Source organism: Macaca nemestrina, chromosome 15 (genome assembly GCF_043159975.1).
Source record: "Macaca nemestrina isolate mMacNem1 chromosome 15, mMacNem.hap1, whole genome shotgun sequence".
NCBI classification, from domain to species: Eukaryota; Metazoa; Chordata; class Mammalia; order Primates; family Cercopithecidae; genus Macaca; species Macaca nemestrina.
In genome coordinates, this window is record NC_092139.1 from 51425454 (window position 1) to 51442086 (window position 16633).

Here is a 16633-nt window from a genome sequence, read left to right on the forward strand (position 1 = left end):
CAGAAGTGCTAAAAAGTGCTACTTAGCATTCATCATTATTATTAAGTATTATCATGAACGTTTCTCCTTATGGAGAAAGCTTTGTGTAAACCACTTACTATTAATTATTGTTAATTATTATCAATGTTCTCTCTCCTTGGACACGGCTCTATGTCTCTTGTTTCTGTTACCTTCACCTTGGCATCTCCCACACCTACATCTACTGGCTCAATTAACACTTAATAAATGTTATTTTTCAAAAACATTCATTTAAATACATCTCAGTAAAATGAACCATTCAAAATGGGAGGATACTGATAAAGTAAAATGAGATCACGCCAAGCAACTAAATTGCTTTTTTTAAAAAAAGATTAAAGTAGCAGTTCAAAATCATCACAAAAACCTGGCTTTTTTCTCTTGTCAACAACTGGACCGTGACTAAAAATAAAACCCCCCAAATTCAATGCTTGGGTATATTTTATGACTGGGATTCAGCTTTTATTTAATTTCTCTTCTTAAAAAATATGTTGTTTTTGGTTAAGATGAGCATAACTTAGTTTTACATAACTAAAAGTAAACAGACACCAGTGGGTTTTCCTGGAAAGGGCCCAGAACTCGGGCATGGCTAGACGCTGGTTCTCGTTGGTTCCAGGCTGGAGAGCCCCCAAAATCAGCCCTGAGAGATGGGTGTGTTTTTTTTTTTTTTGAGACGGAGTCTCACTCTGTCGCCCAGGCTGGAGTGCAGTGGCCGGATCTCAGCTCACTGCAAGCTCCGCCTCCCGGGTTCACGCCATTCTCCTGCCTCAGCCTCCCGGGTAGCTGGGACTACAGGCGCCCGCCGGCTCGCCTGGCTAGTTTTTTGTATTTTTTAGTAGAGACGGGGTTTCACCGTGTTAGCCAGGATGGTCTCGATCTCCTGACCTCGTGATCCGCCCGTCTCGGCCTCCCAAAGTGCTGGGATTACAGGCTTGAGCCACCGCGCCCGGCCGAGATGGGTGTTTAATGTGACCTGAGATCTCCAGCCTCCACCATTTAGTGGCTTGGCTCGTTTCTGGCTACGTGGCCTTGGGAATTCCCTTCCTCCATGTGGTCCTTGTGCCTTGTCAATAATGGTGTAATAAAACTATAAAAAATGAATTAGAAGCCTCGGGGGCAAGTATTAATAGCTAGAAAGCTTGAGAATGCCACAGAAATATAAATCATGGTGCATTGAGTGTGTATCTTCCATGTATTTTTCATCCACAGAGACTCAGGAAGGGGAAGGTGGACAAGGTTTAGCGTGTTTTAAACCTTCTATGCTCCTCCTACAGGGCTATGGCTCCCAGTATGAGAGAGGAATTTACATTTTTTGAATGCCTTCCCATTTAATTCACTTAATTTAATTTGCAGAGCACACCATGTGCCTTAGGAAGGTGCAGAAACTGAGATCCAGGTTCTGTGGGTTCTTACTTCAGGTTACATGTGTTGCCTGAGATCACACAGGTGGTTTGTAAAAACAAATCGATGCTAAGATGCCATTCATCTGTCAGCCCCATGTGCAGTGGTTCTCAGCCCAGGGAGATTTTGCCCCCAAGGGGACGTTTGGCAATGTGTGGAGATGGTTATGATTGTCACTGCTTGGGTGGGGGAGGGAGGGTGTCACTGACATGGGTAGAGATCAGGGGTGCTGCTGAACATCCTGCAATGCACAGGACAGCCCCCCCCTAACATTTCAAGCATTGTCCAAAATACGAATAGTGCCGAGGTTTAGAAACCCTGTGCTATGGGCGCAGTGACTCATGCCTGTAATCCCAGCACTTTGGGAGGCCAAGGCAAGTGGATCATCTGAGGTCAGGAGTTCGAGACCAGCCTGGCCAACATAGCAAAACCCTGTCTCTACTAAAAATATGAAAATTAGCTGGGCATGGTGGTGGGCACCTGTAATCCCAGCTACTTGGGAGGCTGAGGCAGGAGAATCGCTTGAAACCGGAAGGCAGAGGTTGCAGTGAGCTGAGATGGCGCCATTGCATTCCAGCCTGGTGACAGAGCAAGACTCTGTCCTAAAAAAGAAAAGAAAAGAAAAGAAAAGAAAAGAAAAGAAAAGAAAAGAAACCCCGCACTAAACAATTGCAGAAGTAGTGGGGCGGGAACGTCTCTTACTCTGTCTGGGCTGTGTATGTGTTTCTAAGAGAAATGCTTCACTGGAGGTCTGAGTGTGCTAGGCCCTGGTTACTCAAACTGTTGTCCCTGGATCAGCAGCAGCCTGGAGCATGTTAGAAACACAGGCCTCTCCCTGGACTTAGACTTCCAGAACCTGCATTTTAACAAGCTCCCACATGATTCATGTGCTTGTTAAAGTTCGAGGAGGGCAGGGTCTGATTCATTCCAGGCTGAACGGCCCGCAAACCAGCCCTGAGAGATGGGCATTTAACTTGTCCTTAGCTCTCACCGGGGCTAAGACCCATGCCAGGGCTTCAGGGACTGACAGGCTCCCTTGAATCTGCCCTGCTCCCCCTCCTTTGATTGTCACGTGAGCCCTGGTGGTTGGGGAGGAAGAGCGCATCTGAACTGGCTTATGATAACCTTTCCCGCTTTCCTCCCTGCCTCATCCCCTCCCCAGGCCTACATCCTGCTGGGACAATTCCTTCTGATGCACAAGAATGAAGCCGAGTTTCAGAGGTGGCTCATCTGCTGTTGTGGTGCCACTGAGTGTGAGGCCCAGCAGAGTTCTAACTGCCTCAAGGAGTGGTGCGCCTGCTTCCTGTAGACACAAACCTCATCGCTGCCCCCCACCCCCTGGGGAAAATGACGCCCTCTCCACCTATGCCCAGGCTCTGAGTCCTCATTTGTGTTTTTAATTGTAATGATACACTCCCATTATAAACAGTGGGTCAAGAACAGAACACAGGACAAATGCAAGAGATATGACTCCCAAACCACCACCCAGAAACCGTAGTCACACCCTTTAGATGAATATCGTGTCAAATATCTTTCAGCAAAAAATCTGTATGAAAAAATGGATAATTTTATTTAAAAACAGGAATTGAATTTTAAGTCAGTGTATTAGTGATCTATTGCTGCATAACAAATAATCCCAACATATAGCAGCTTCTCAAAACAAACAATGATGCTATCTCACAGGGTTTCTGAGGGTCAGGAACCTGAGAGTTGTCTGGAACCTGCCAGCTGGTTCTGTCTCAGGGTCTCTCATGAGGTTACTCACTGTTGGCCCAGCAGCAGTCTGAAGGCTGGACCAGGGCTGGAAGACCCACCTCCAAGATGGCTGTCTCGCATGGCTGCTGGCAAGACATCTTGGTTCCTCACCACGTGGGCCTTCCCATCGGGCTGCTCGTGGCATGGCATCTGGCTTCCCCCAAAGCTGGTAACTTAAGAGAGAGAGAGAGAGCAAGCAGGAAGCCACGGTGCCTTTTATGACCTTGTCTCTGACACATGCAGTATACTCACTTCTGCCTTATTCTATTTGTTAGAAGCAAGTCACTAAGTCCTCAAGGGAGGATAATGAAACATTCTTCAAATAATATGCATGCACATTTTTAAAATCACAGTTTCTTGAGGCCTCATTTACATATAGTAAAACTTACCCTTTTCAGGTGTGCATTCTATAAATTTTGACAAATTCACCACCATAATCAAGATGTAAGACACTGTCATTACCCCAGGAAGTTCCCTCGTGCCTCTCTGTAGTCATCGCTTCTCCCTTCCCAGCCCCTGGCAACCATGAATCTGTTTTCCATCCTTACAGCTTAGATTTTTCCAGGAAGTCATATAAATGGAATCGTATAATATGTAACCTTTTCAGGTGGGCTTCTTTCACTTAGCATAATTCATCTGAGATTCGTCTATTATATAGGCTTTTTAAACTCAAAAAAGGTTTATTAGATGCTATCGGTGCCCGGCCCACATCCTTTTGGTATTTGTGTTCTGGTAGAGTCCAGTGACTTCCCCTAGCAAACACCTGAATGTCTTCTGCCTAAGGGTCTCTCTGGCTACAAAAGCGGGATCAGCCCACACACAGGGCAGAGGGAAAGTGGCAAGCAGTTGATGCCCAGTAGAGCCCACAGTGATGGGTGAACAATGATGGATAAATGTCCTAGCTTACCCTGCAGATAGGACAAACTCTGAGACAGTCTGTTTGAGCTCCCTAGTGGTATTGAGCCCTAGTTTCCCACAGTGGTCACCTGCTCTTGAACAGCTCATACTTCTTTCCTTCCTTGTCTTATTTCCCCACTCCACTACCAGTGTTTCCTGGGATCATCCCCCTACTCCTACTCCCTAGAAAATACTCAAATTTTAGATTCAGGTTCTGCTTCTGGGAGAACCCAACCTAAGACAAAAGTGTTGGAATTTAGTTTTATTTTAATGAGAGAAAAAATTGAAACTGAAAGAATTGTTGAAATTTGATGAATTTTTTCTTCATCTCTGAGTGTAGTCATAAATTATTCAATTTCCTTCGAATTTCAGAATAATATTGAGGAAAACAGAGGTTCATATCATTAGGTTTATTTTAAACTCTGGTTTTCAGTAAAAGATCACGTGATGGCTAATACTGAGTGTCAACTTGATTGGACTGAAGGGTGCAAAGTATTGATCCCGTGTGTGTCTGTGAGGGCATTGCCAAAGGAAATGAACATTTGAGTCAGTGGGCTGGGAAAGGCAGGCCCACCCTTAATTTGAGTGGACACCATCTAATCAGCTGCCAGTGAGGCTAGAATATAAAGCAGGCAGAAAAATGTGAAAAGACTAGATTGGCCTAGCCTCCCAGCCTACATCCCATGCTGGCTTCGTGCCCTCGAACATCAGATTCCAAGTTCTTCAGTTTTGGGACTCAGACTGGCTCTCCTTGCTCCTCAGCTTGCAGACAGTCTATTGTGGGACCTTGTGATGATATGAGTTAATAAACTCCCCTTTCTGTCCCTCTAGAGAACGCTGACTAATACAGCTGGTATGAATTCCTGCTATAAAAGTAAAAAGAAATTGATATTCATGATTCTTCTCTACTTTCCTCCTACTTTTATTGGCTTTATTATTACTTTTAATTTGTCAAGGTTTATAGCATTTACATTCTTCCCACAATTGTTTAGTCCTAGTTGTATATCTAAGAGCTTATCACCAATCCTTGTTAGTATCCTTATTTTAAAGATCATATCTTTGTCATTCCTGAATTATTTATTTTGATAATGTCTTTATTGGTTGACTTGCATCAGTGTATCTATCTGTCAGAATAGGCCAGGTTCTGCTTCTGTAACAAACTTTCCCCACGTCTCAGTGATTTATCCAACACAGGTTGACTTCTCTCTCATGCTATGTGTCCAGTACATGTCATCAGGGAGCTCTGTCTCTTGTAGTCACTCTGAGGCTTTGGTTAATGGAGATACCCTCTCAACACACACTTCCATGATTACCACGGTGGTGGGAAGGAGCCATGCTGAATGACATACTTACTGTCTGTAAAAGCCTCTGTCTCAAAGTAATACATTCTATTTGCACTCACATTTCATTGACCAAAGGAAATCATATGGCCACACCTAACTCCAAAGGGGCAAGGTCCCTTCTGAATGCAGGAGAAGGGGGAACATTTAGTGGCAGCACTAATCAAGATCACTGTCATCAATTAAGTTTATAACTTTTTTGCTTGCTAATGTTTTCTTGAAAAAACAGAAACCAACCAAAGGTTATTATTTTTCTCCTGAAAGCCTTGCAGGTGTTAAGTTTAAGGTGATAAATATTTCCTAAATTTGTAAAGTGACTGGAATATTTCTACTGGAGTCTGTTAGCTCTTTCTAGCTCTGCTTTTCTTGCTCTCTCCAAGGAGAAACCAAAGAATCAAGAATTCCAGGAGAGCCAGTGTGGCCCAAAGATTAAGATAGCTTCATCTTCTGAGAGCTCTGGGTCTCAACAGCCAGAAGCTTTCCTTTGCTGCTTCTTGCATGGCCCACCCTTGGACTAATTCTTCACTGAAATAGTCATGGTATTTAGAGGTCACTAATTTTCTAAGACATAAGCTGGATGGCTCCAGGGAAAGGAAAGAGAGAGGTACCTTCATCTCTCAGTCTATTTCCACATGCCTCCAACATTGCTGAAATTCATCCTTCTAGCCGAGTTGATGTCCAGGATCACGTAGGAGGACCAGGGAGCTGAGAAACCTGGAAGAGATGGGGCCCCCAAGACTGAAAAGCCTTTATAAGATGGACCCTATCACAGATATTGAAGACGAGTAGCTGTTCTCTATTTAGTGTAAACATCTTCCCAAAGGCACTAGGAACTTTCCCCATCAGTCTTTCATTCCCTGTGTTGATTTTTGTCATCTTTGTAGATAATTATTGGTCTAAATTCTTCCCTTCTCCCTGCATTCCCCATGTTTGTCATGTGACTTTGCAGTTCCTCCCACTAGAGGTAGAGTGTAACTCCCAGCTCCTTGAGTTAGACTTGGCCATATGACTTGCTTTGGACAATGGTATGTGGCCAAAGTGGAAGTGTGCCAGTTCTGAGCCCCATCACTCATTTCTACTTGCTCTCTTGTGCCTCCAAGAGGAGAGCTACTCCCTTGTATAACTGCTGCCCCTTCAGCCTGGGCTTCGGAATGAAACCAGGTGAAGCTGACCGGAGCCAACCTGCTGCCGGGACCCAAGTCCAGCCAGCCCTGCAGCTTGATGCAAAGCCGCCCAACTGAGCCCAGCCTACATCAGCCAACCCTCAGCCAACTCATAGGTTTGTGAAGGAGAACAAAGGATTGCTATTTAAAGCCAGTGATGTTTGGGACAGTTGGTTATGCAGCAATAGCTAACGGATACATTCTTTATAGTCTAAAATGTCCTTACCCTGCCAAAGTGTGCCACATCGAAGGCCAACACAACCTTTAGATGGAGAAGTAGCCTAGGGTGGGGTGAAAAACTTTGCTTCTGGAGCCAGCCAGGCGTGAGTGTGAATTCCAGTTCTACCAATCCCTACCTTATCCTGGGTGAGCTACTTCAACCTTGCTGAGCCTCTGTCTCTTCATCTGTAAAATGGGTCAAGAAGGTAACAACCCTGCCCTGCAAGGTGGATCAACAAAAATGCACATGTAGACCAGGCACAGTGGCTCACGCCTGTAATCCCAGCACTTTAGGAGGCCGAGGTGGGTGAATCACTTGAGGCCAGGAGTTCGAGACCAGCCTGGCCTGTCTCTACTAAAAATACAAAAATTAGCTGAGTGTGGTGGCACATGCCTGTAATCCCAGCTACTCAGGAGGCTGAGGCAGGAGAATCACTTGAACCCAGGAGGTGGAGGTTGCAGGGAGCCAAGGTCACGCCACTGCACTCCAGCCTGGGTGACAAAGCGAGACTCTGTTTCAAAAAAAAAAAAAAAAAAAAGAAAGCACATAAAAGATAAGGTGAATAGGAACATCATGAATGACCACTAACGGCTGTTTTCTTAGAGCTCTCCTTCCAGTCCTTGCCTCTTGCACTCTTGGTCCTCTCATGGCCCTTGGGAGAGAATTCACAGTTGTGAGTTGAAAGGGAGCCGAGATATCAACTTATCCAAACTACTCCAATTTTGTCCCACCATGTGAGTACTGGACACTGTATAGCTTAAGGACTAGACACTCCTTAATGGGCAGGTAAGAAATAGCAACAGATGAAAATCAAGTTACCTCAGATTTTGACGGTGGTCTTGTAGGGTCCCACTAGCCCACTGATCCCCAAATACATTTTGCAGTGTGCACAAGAGGAGTGGGCTTGCACACACCCCCCCAGTCCTGCCAGTGGCACCTCTTCTGCTTCTCGGGGCCATTGATTATTTGGGAAAGGGTTAGTGCCTGAGAACATTTCTTGATTGTCACAGATTTGACCAGCTTCTTAAACTATAGATGAAATGTCTTCAAGGAAGAGGGATTGGATGCCTCTTCCTGGCCTAATATCTGTAGTTCGGAGGTATCCATGAATCAATCAATGATTTTGATTAGGATTTACAGAGTGTGTGAGTATCCACAGGCGCTGTGGGAGAGGGAGGGGTAGTAAGTGTGAGTCTCTGGCTTCCAGGGGTGACTGATTGTGAGAATGCAGGGCCACGTGGCAAAGGGGTTGAGAGGTGTGTCTTCCTTTGGGCTTTCCCAGAAGCAGACCCTGAGACAAAGATCTGAGTGAAGGTGGTGGATTTGGGAGCTGCTACCAGGAAAGGGCAGGCAGGGGAGTAAGGCAGAGAGGGGAGGCAGCCAAAAAAATGTGATATCACCACTTATCACAGCGGGCAACTGGTGTCCAGTCCTGTTGGCTGTTCTGGGAACCAGTGTAGAACAAGCATTGGAAGCTACCCCACCCTTGGATGTCTAAGCACCACTCTTGCCAGTCATTTGTGGAAGGCTGCTCCTGCAGGAAGTTCATTCCTCAGCTCCTGGAGCCTGCTACCTGGGAAATGAACCTGTGAACAAGTGCTCAGGCAAAGAAATGCAGACCTTGGCAGTGGAAGGTGGGCTGGCCCCTGTCCTGAAGTAGCAAGGGGCTCTGAGGGACTGCCAGCCCCTGCCACAGGTGGGTTTTGGAATAGGACAGGCCTGGCTTTGAAAACAGAACCCATCCCTTCCCTCCCATTATGAGACCTTTGGAAAACCACCCTCTCAGCCCAGCTGCCCAACTGTAGAATGGTGATAATAGTATCTGCTCAAGTGTTAGGAAGATTAAAATCCTTGCGCCCGGTAAAAGCTTTATGCACAGTATATCTAAAAACCTATGTATTAAAAGGTGCCGCACTACTTTTAGCCAAATATGGGACCAACCTTAGTGCCCACTAGTGGATGAATGAATAGAGAAAATGTGGTATAGATACACCACGAAATATTATTCAGTCATCAAAAAGAATGAAATCCTGTCACTGCCGCAACACGGATGGAAACGGAGGTCATTATGCTAAGTGAAATAAGCCAAGCATAGAATGACAAATACTGCATGTTCTCACTCACACATGTGGGAGCTAAGAACATGGATCTCATGGAAGGGGAGAATAGAACAATGGTTACCAGAGGCTGGGAAAGGGATGGGGGAGGTGGGGATGAGAAGATGTTGATGTATGGGTACAAAAATACAATTAGAAGGAATGAGACCTAAGTCAGTAGAGTGAATACAGTAAACAGTAATCTTCTGTATATTTCAAAGTAGCTAGTAGTGAATAATTCAAATGTTCCCAGCATAGCAAAAGACAAATGTTTAAGGTGATGGATATTTCAATTAAGGGTTATCAATCGGGGATTTGATTATTATACGTTATATGAATGTATCAAAATATCACATATGCCCTGAAAATATGTATATTATGTGTCAATAAAAAATAATCTTTAAAAATGTGCGGCACTGATTGTGTATTGTTATTTAAAGAAAGGAGAAATTGGTGCAGACCAGAGTGGTCGGGGAGGCTCCTTGTTGGAAATGACATTTAAGCTTCTGTTAAAAGGGGAGCTCTGGGGCTGGGTGACGGCTGGTGCCTGTAATCCCAGCACTGTGGGAGGCCAAGGCAGGGTTATTGCTTAAGGCCAGGAATTTGACACCAGCCTAGGCAACACAGCAAGGAGAGGTGAGGGTTGAATAAGCTGCAGACAGAGAAGAGGGAGGAGGAGAAGGGACAGAGAAAGGTCTGTGACAGGGAAGACAAACCCAATTGGCCTAGAGGGAGTGAGCTGTGGGAACCAAGGAACAGGTTAGGGGTGGGGCTGAATCCTGTAGGGCCAAGAGGCTTCTTCCCACTTCCCCTCCCAGTGGCAGGTGAGCTGGTAGTCGGCGCAGTCTGATAAGCCAGTCATTGCAGGATTGCCATCCTGGGGAAAGGTTTGTGTTCTGCAGCTGTCAGTGGGGATCAGGGACTCCGTCTGTGCTGACAACCCAGAACATGGCAGGCCTGCTCCTCATGCCTGAGAAAGATCCTGTAGTAACGGATCCTAAAAATACTCACAATCCTTCAATCTTCCTTGTACCCACACCCTTTACCCAACTTCTCAGCTCCTCAAGCCAAGAAGTAGAGTCTAACTCCCTACCATTGAACTAGGAGTCTAACTCCCTATTATTGAATCTGGACTAACCTTGCAACTTGCTTTGGCCAAAAGAATATGGTGGGTGAGACGCTGTGAGAGCTGTCAGCCTGGGCTCCTGCTTGTGCCTTGTACCCTTGTAACAACCATGTGAACAAGCCAGGGCCAGCTTGCTGGAGGATGGGAGACACACAGCCCGGTTGTCTCCAGGGCCTCAGCCAGCAGTTATCCAACCTCCAGATATGTGAGTGGGGACATTCTAGACCAGCCAACACATCAGCTGACCTCAGATCCATGAGAGAACCCAGCCAAGATCAGCCAAACCTGGCACAGACCAGAAAAACCATCTAACTAACCCACACACTCATATACATGAACCAATGTTTTAAGCCACTACATTTTGGGGGTGTTTTGTTGTACAGCTAGAGCTAACTGATACAAGTCCCATGTGAAGCCTTAGAGTGTGGAGTATCTCCTGCTATCAATGGGAACCTCCTATTTTATCTTTTAGAGAGCACCCTGGGTGGTGTCCAGGCATATGATAATAGAAGGATCACCACTACTCACAGGCAGAAACCAAGCGACTGCAGTGGGCATGGAGTGGACGGAGCAATAAAAGCTAACCACTGAACAGAGTCATTTTCAAAAAGCGTGACTCCCAGAAGAAGGAGGTAGGACAAAACCGTGACTGAATCTCAGAAGGTGAAACAAGAGTTATTGATGGTGTGACCAGCTGTGGGTGGCCTGGGTGATTTATTCCTGGAAACCTCGGAAAGAAAGCTGACTCATGGAGATAAACCCTTAGCAAGTGTGTCTGGAAATGTATGTATAAGTTTTGAATATTTGGTGTTCTACATGAAGGTGAAGGTTTTATTCAGCACCACGCTTTATTCACTTTAGCCCCAGGAGGCTTTGGGGATGCTGACACTTTACTAACACTCCCAAAGCCTCCCAGGACTGAGATGAGGGGTATTTTTTCCGTCTCAAAGACAGAGAAACTTAACCAAAGAGGTTAACACAGCTACGATGATTTGGTTGGTGATTTCACTCTAGGTCTGCCTGGCATTGAAGCTGTGCCTGCTGTCTGCAGAGTCCCCATTGGTGGTGGGGAGCAATCTGGTGATTCCGAGACGCTCTTGGGATCTCGAAGGGAGCACTGACCAAGGACAGACAGGCATTGCAAGGAATGAGAAAGACTCGTTGCAATGGTGATGGAAAGAGGACCATGAATGCATTAAGGGGGAAGCAGTTAACTAAAAAACACTCCACAAATGTTTACTGAGCACCTACTACGTGCCTGGCACAGTTCTAGGTGCAACTGAGAATAGGGCAGACAAAATCATCATTCCTTAGGAGCTGACATTCTATGGATGAGGCAGAAAAGAAGGGTTAAATAAAATAAATATTAATATGAATCATGAAATTGGCACTTTTTTGGTTGAAAGTAGCTGAATAGGGCCGGGTGCAGTGGCTCATGCCTGTAATCCCAACACTTTGGGATGCCAAGGCGGGCAAATCACCTGAGGTCGGGAGTTCAAGACCAGCCCAACCAACATGGAGAAACCCCGTCTCTACTAAAAATACAAAATTAGTTGGGTGTGGTGGCACATGCCTGTAATCTCAGCTACTCGGGAGGCTGAAGCAGGAGAATCACTTGAACCCGGGAGGCAGAGGTTGTGGTGAGCCAAGATCGCGCCATTGCACTCTAGCCTGGGCAACAAGACTGAAACTCTATCTCAAAAAAAAAAAAAAAAAAAAAGGAAAGTAGCTGAATATAGGCCATTTCATATGGTTCAACATGATACTATGTTAGTTTCATGATGGGTCCTATGAGGAAAATAAAGCAAAGGAAGGAGGTCAAGAAGGTGAAGGGGAGTGGGGGTTTTAAGTAGAGTAGTCACAGGAGGCCTCACTGCAAAGGTTAGAGTCAAGTAAGCAGTGAGGCTGAGAGCAGTGGGGTAGTTGGGAGAAGACCATTCCAGGCTGAGGGAACAGCCCACACGAAGGCTCTGGGATGGGATGGGCCCAAGGAGTGGAGGGAGCCAGTTGAAAAGAAAATGGGTGGGATGAGATTGCATGGGGCCTTGAGGGTCATCGACAAGACATTGGCTTTTACTCCAGCTGAGCCTGAAATTCACTGGAGGGCCACAAGATCAGACATAGATTTTTGAAGGATCACTTTATGTTGTTTAGAACACTCTGGAGGAGAAAGCACGAGAAGAGAGACCAGTTAGGAGGCTACGGCATGAACCCAGGGGGGAAGTGACGGTGGGTTAGGCCAGGATGAGAGTTGTGTCCTGGTGAAAGTGATCAGATTCTGCATCTATTTTGAAGGTAGGGCTCCCGGAGTGAGTGTGGGAAGAAAAAAGTAGGTCAAGGCCTGAGCCCTGCACATACCAATATTTAAAAGGCAGAGAGATGACCAAGGAGGAGCGGGGGTTCCTGAATGCCGTGCAAAGAAGGTGTTTCCAGGAGGAGGGAGCGAGCAACTGTGCCACATGCTGCCGATGGGTCAGACAAGGGGAGGTCTGGGAATCGATGAAGGACAGTGTTTTTGCAGGCTGTGCAAGAGATCCCGGGGCATGCAAGAGATCCTCGGGTTGAGGTCGGGGGAGTGAAGCGGGGAACTTTGGGGATGCGGGAGAGAGGGAAGAGCTGCTGCAGCATGTCCTCGAGTAGACAATAGGTTTGGGATCCAGGACACAGAAGGAAAGACTGGCCTTGGCTCGGAGGACACCCACAGTGGGCCACAGGAGGGAAGGCAGAGCAGGCAGCCCTGATGCAGAGAAGAAGGTGTGGTAGTGTGAGTTTAAGGAATTTCTCTTCAGGTAGCTTCCATTTTCTCAGTGCAACAGGCAGCAAGATGGCAGGTTATGAATGCGAATGGGGAGTAAAGATTAAGTGTGAGCTACTTGTCTAGGACAGTGGAAAGGTGGATGCATTTTTATAAAGAGCTAGCCAGATAGATAGATAGATAGATAGATAGATAGATAGATAGATAGATAGACAGACAGACAGACAGATATAGATGGATTGGATGATAGAGAGATAGACAGATAGATAGACAAATAGATAGATAGATAGATAGATAGATAGATAGATAGATAGATAGATAGATAGATAGATATCCATTATCCATAGCATAGATACTGGCTGTACTATGATACATGCATAGAAAAAACTGTGGAAAGAAAGATGCTGAACTGTCAGCCGTGGTTATCCTTGAGGGATGTGATTAAAAGACCCTTTCACTCTCCACTCTATGCAATAGTCCAGCATTTAAATTTTTGCAATAAGTATTACTTTTACAAATCAGAAAAAAGCAAGACAGACAGTTCGATTTTGGAACACAAAGCATTAGAACTGTAGAGAGCAGGGGGATGAGGCCCTGGGACAGCTTTCTGTGGGCCCGCACCCATCCTTCTCCCTCTGTGTTGCTGTTTCGCATCAGGAGCTCTCTTTCTAAGCCGAAGCGAGCTCCTCCTATAATTCTGTGTCTTGGAGACTTTTGGATCGCCTTACACCTTCCAATTTTAATTCTCTGCTTACTTTCCCAAGACCAATGTAACCTTGGAGAAATGGAGAGTGGCTGTCTTCCTTGACTCATTTCTTTATGCCTGTTTCTAGAAGATTCTTCACAGCTGTACATGGTGCCCCCTCGATAGTAAAGTCTCTGGTTTATTTTAAGGATAATCTTTAACTGCACAAACTATGCTGCTTTGGTGCTTGGCCTGGTGATTGATTCTTCTTGGACCAGATTGAGAAGCCACTGTAGCCAGGACACTGGGCAGAGAGTTAGAGGGCCGGATAATGCCACGAAGTGGGTGGGGGATCAATGACAAAACACTTAATTTGTCCCATTGCTGTTTGTTGGACTGTTAAATGAGAAAAATATCTGATTTTCTTACCTCCTAGCTTTGTTTTGAAGAAAGCTCAAAAGTAGACATGAAGGCATTTTAAATAGAAAAGGAGGTGAGGTGGCCGAGTCCGGTGGCTCACACCTGTAATCCCAGCACTTTGAGAGGCTGAGGTGGGTGGATCACAAGGTCAAGAGTTCAAGACCAGCCTGGCCAACATGGTGAAACCCCATGTCTACTAAAAATACAAATATTAGCAGGGTGTGGTGGCACGTTCCTGTAATCCCAGCTATTCAGAAGGCTAAGGCAGAATTGCTTGAACCCAGGAGGAAGAGGCTGTAGTGAGCCAAGATCGCACCACCGCTCTCCAGCCTAGGTGACAGAGCAAGACTGTCTCAAAACAAAACAACAACGAAAAAAAGCAAAGGAGGTGAGGTGCTGTGCAGCAATGGAACATGCAGTTATCGATATATTTCACTTTGGACAGCAGCTGCAGATGACTAACATTGGTGGCAGCTCTTCAGACCTCACCGTCTGTGTGCACGAGTCAGTGCAGGCTACACTGTGCTGTCATAACAACAACCACTTCCAGGTGCTCAGTGGCTTAGGACTGCAAAGCTTTCTATCTCATGCCCATTCCGTGCCCATCTCAGGTCCGCTGGGACAGCTCTGTGTTGTCCTGCCTCCATGACCTGAGCTGACACAGCAACCTCATCTTGAATGCATGCAGGATACTTTAGCAGAAAGAAGAGTCTCACGTTATCCATTAAATGCTCTCGCTCGGAAGTGACATGTCACTTTCATTAACAAACCACCGGTCAGCACCAGTCACATGGCCCCACCCAACCCCAAGGGGACAAGGTAGTGCTGTCTACTGGGAGAGGAGAGAATGGAAAATTGGGGTGAACATCACAAATCACTACCACGCAAACCTATCTTGGGAGTGGGGGTGACAGTCACAGAAAGTCCCCGAGAAGGCTCTGTTATAGGCAATGTTTGCCCCTTTTCTTCATTTTTTACAGATTTACAACAGTAACTGAGTTTCTTAACCAATGTGTGTGGGTATGATGAATAAATAGTGGATTTACATTGTGAAAACTTTGGAAAATATAGAGGAATGTATAGAAGAAAATGAACAAATTAGGAAAAAACCCTACCATCTAATATTTTGTCAGATTTCTTTCGAGTCTCTTTTCAACTGCATATAGGTACATTTTTAAATAATAGCTTTATTTCAATAAAATTTGTATACCATAACATTTATTCTTTTAAAGTGTACAAGTTGGTGGTTTTTAGTATATTCACAGAGTTGATACAACCCTCACCACTATTTGATTTTAGAATATTTTCATCACCCCAAAAAGACATCCCCCTAGCAGTTGCCCCACTCCCCCAGCCCAACCCAGCCCCTGGCGATCACAAATGGACTCTGTGTTTCTATGGATTTGCCTGTCCTGGACCTTTCATGTAAATGGAATCCCATGCTCTGTAGTCTTTTGTGACTGGTTTCTTTCACTTAGCATCATGTTTTCAAGGCAAATCAATGTCACATGTATGCTGTATATTTCCAAAAACAAATTGCGAGTCTGGGCGCGGTGGCTCATGCCTATAATCCCAACACTTTGGGAGGCCAAGGCGGGTGGATCACGTGAAGCGAGGAGTTCGAGACCAGCCTGGCCAACATGGTGAAATCCTGTCTCTACTAAAAATGCAAAAAAAAAAAATTAGCTGGGCTTGGTGGCGCACACCTGTAATCCCAGCTACTTAGGAGGCTGAGGTAGGAGAGTCACTTGAACCCAGGAGGCAGAGGATGCAGTGAGCCGAGATCGCACCACTGCACTCCGGCCTTGGGGACAGAGATATCTCAAAAAATAATTTAATAAATAAATAGGCCGGGCGCGGTGGCTCACGCCTGTAATCCCAGCACTTTGGGAGGCCGAGGCGGGCGGATCACAAGGTCAGGAGATCGAGACCACGGTGAAACCCCGTCTCTACTAAAAATACAAAAAATTAGCCAGGCGCGGTGGCGGGCGCCTGTAGTCCCAGCTACTCGGGAGGCTGAGGCAGGAGAATGGCGTGAACCCGGGAGGCGGAGCTTGCAGTGAGCCGAGATCGCGCCACTGCACTCCAGCCTGGGCGACAGAGTGAGACTCCGTCTCAAAAAAAAAAAAAAAATTAAAAAAAATAAAAAAATTTAAAAAAAATAAATAAATAAATAAAATAAAATAAAATTTTAAATGATCATATCAAACATAAGTTATCCTGTTTCTTTCATTTGTATGCTTTAAACATTTTCCCTCCTCATTAAATCTTTCTGGAAAAATGGTTGTTGTTTTTTTTTTTTTAAGACAGAGTCCTGCTATGTAGCCCAGGCTGGAGTGCACTGGCCCGATCTCGGCTCACTGCAACTTCTGCCTCCCGGGTTCAAGTGATTCTCCTGCCTCAGCTTCCCGAGTAGCTGGGACTTCAGGCACACACCACCACACCAGGCTTATTTTTGTATTTTTAGTATACACGGGGTTTCACCATGTTGGCCAGGCTGGTCTCAAACTCCTGACATCAGGTAATCCACCCACCTCGGCCTCCCAAAGTGCTGGGATTACAGGCGTGAGCCACCGTGCCCAGCCTGAAAAATGGCTTTTAACAGTTATGTGATTAACAGTCCATCAAATGTGTGTGCAATAATGTGTTGATTTGTGCCTTCTATTTTTGACTTTTAGGCTTTCAGTTTTTTTCACCATTACAAAGCTTTTATGAGCAGCTACATATGTGTTTTTTAAAAATGAATGAATGTATTCTTAA

General features: G+C 45.6%; 1 protein-coding gene across 2 annotated transcripts in view; it reads left to right on the forward strand.

Moving 5' to 3' along the window:
• Nucleotides 1-2782, forward strand: part of LOC105486855 (BANF family member 2) — a 37152-nt gene extending 34370 nt beyond the window's left edge. For both annotated transcript variants that reach the window (XM_011749932.3, XM_071079712.1), the window contains one exon: nt 2579-2782. In XM_011749932.3, coding sequence (XP_011748234.1) covers nt 2579-2725 — 147 coding nt within the window. In that variant the 3' untranslated portion in view covers nt 2726-2782. The remainder of the gene's footprint in view (nt 1-2578) is intronic.
• The last annotated feature ends 13851 nt before the right edge of the window (nt 2783-16633 follow it).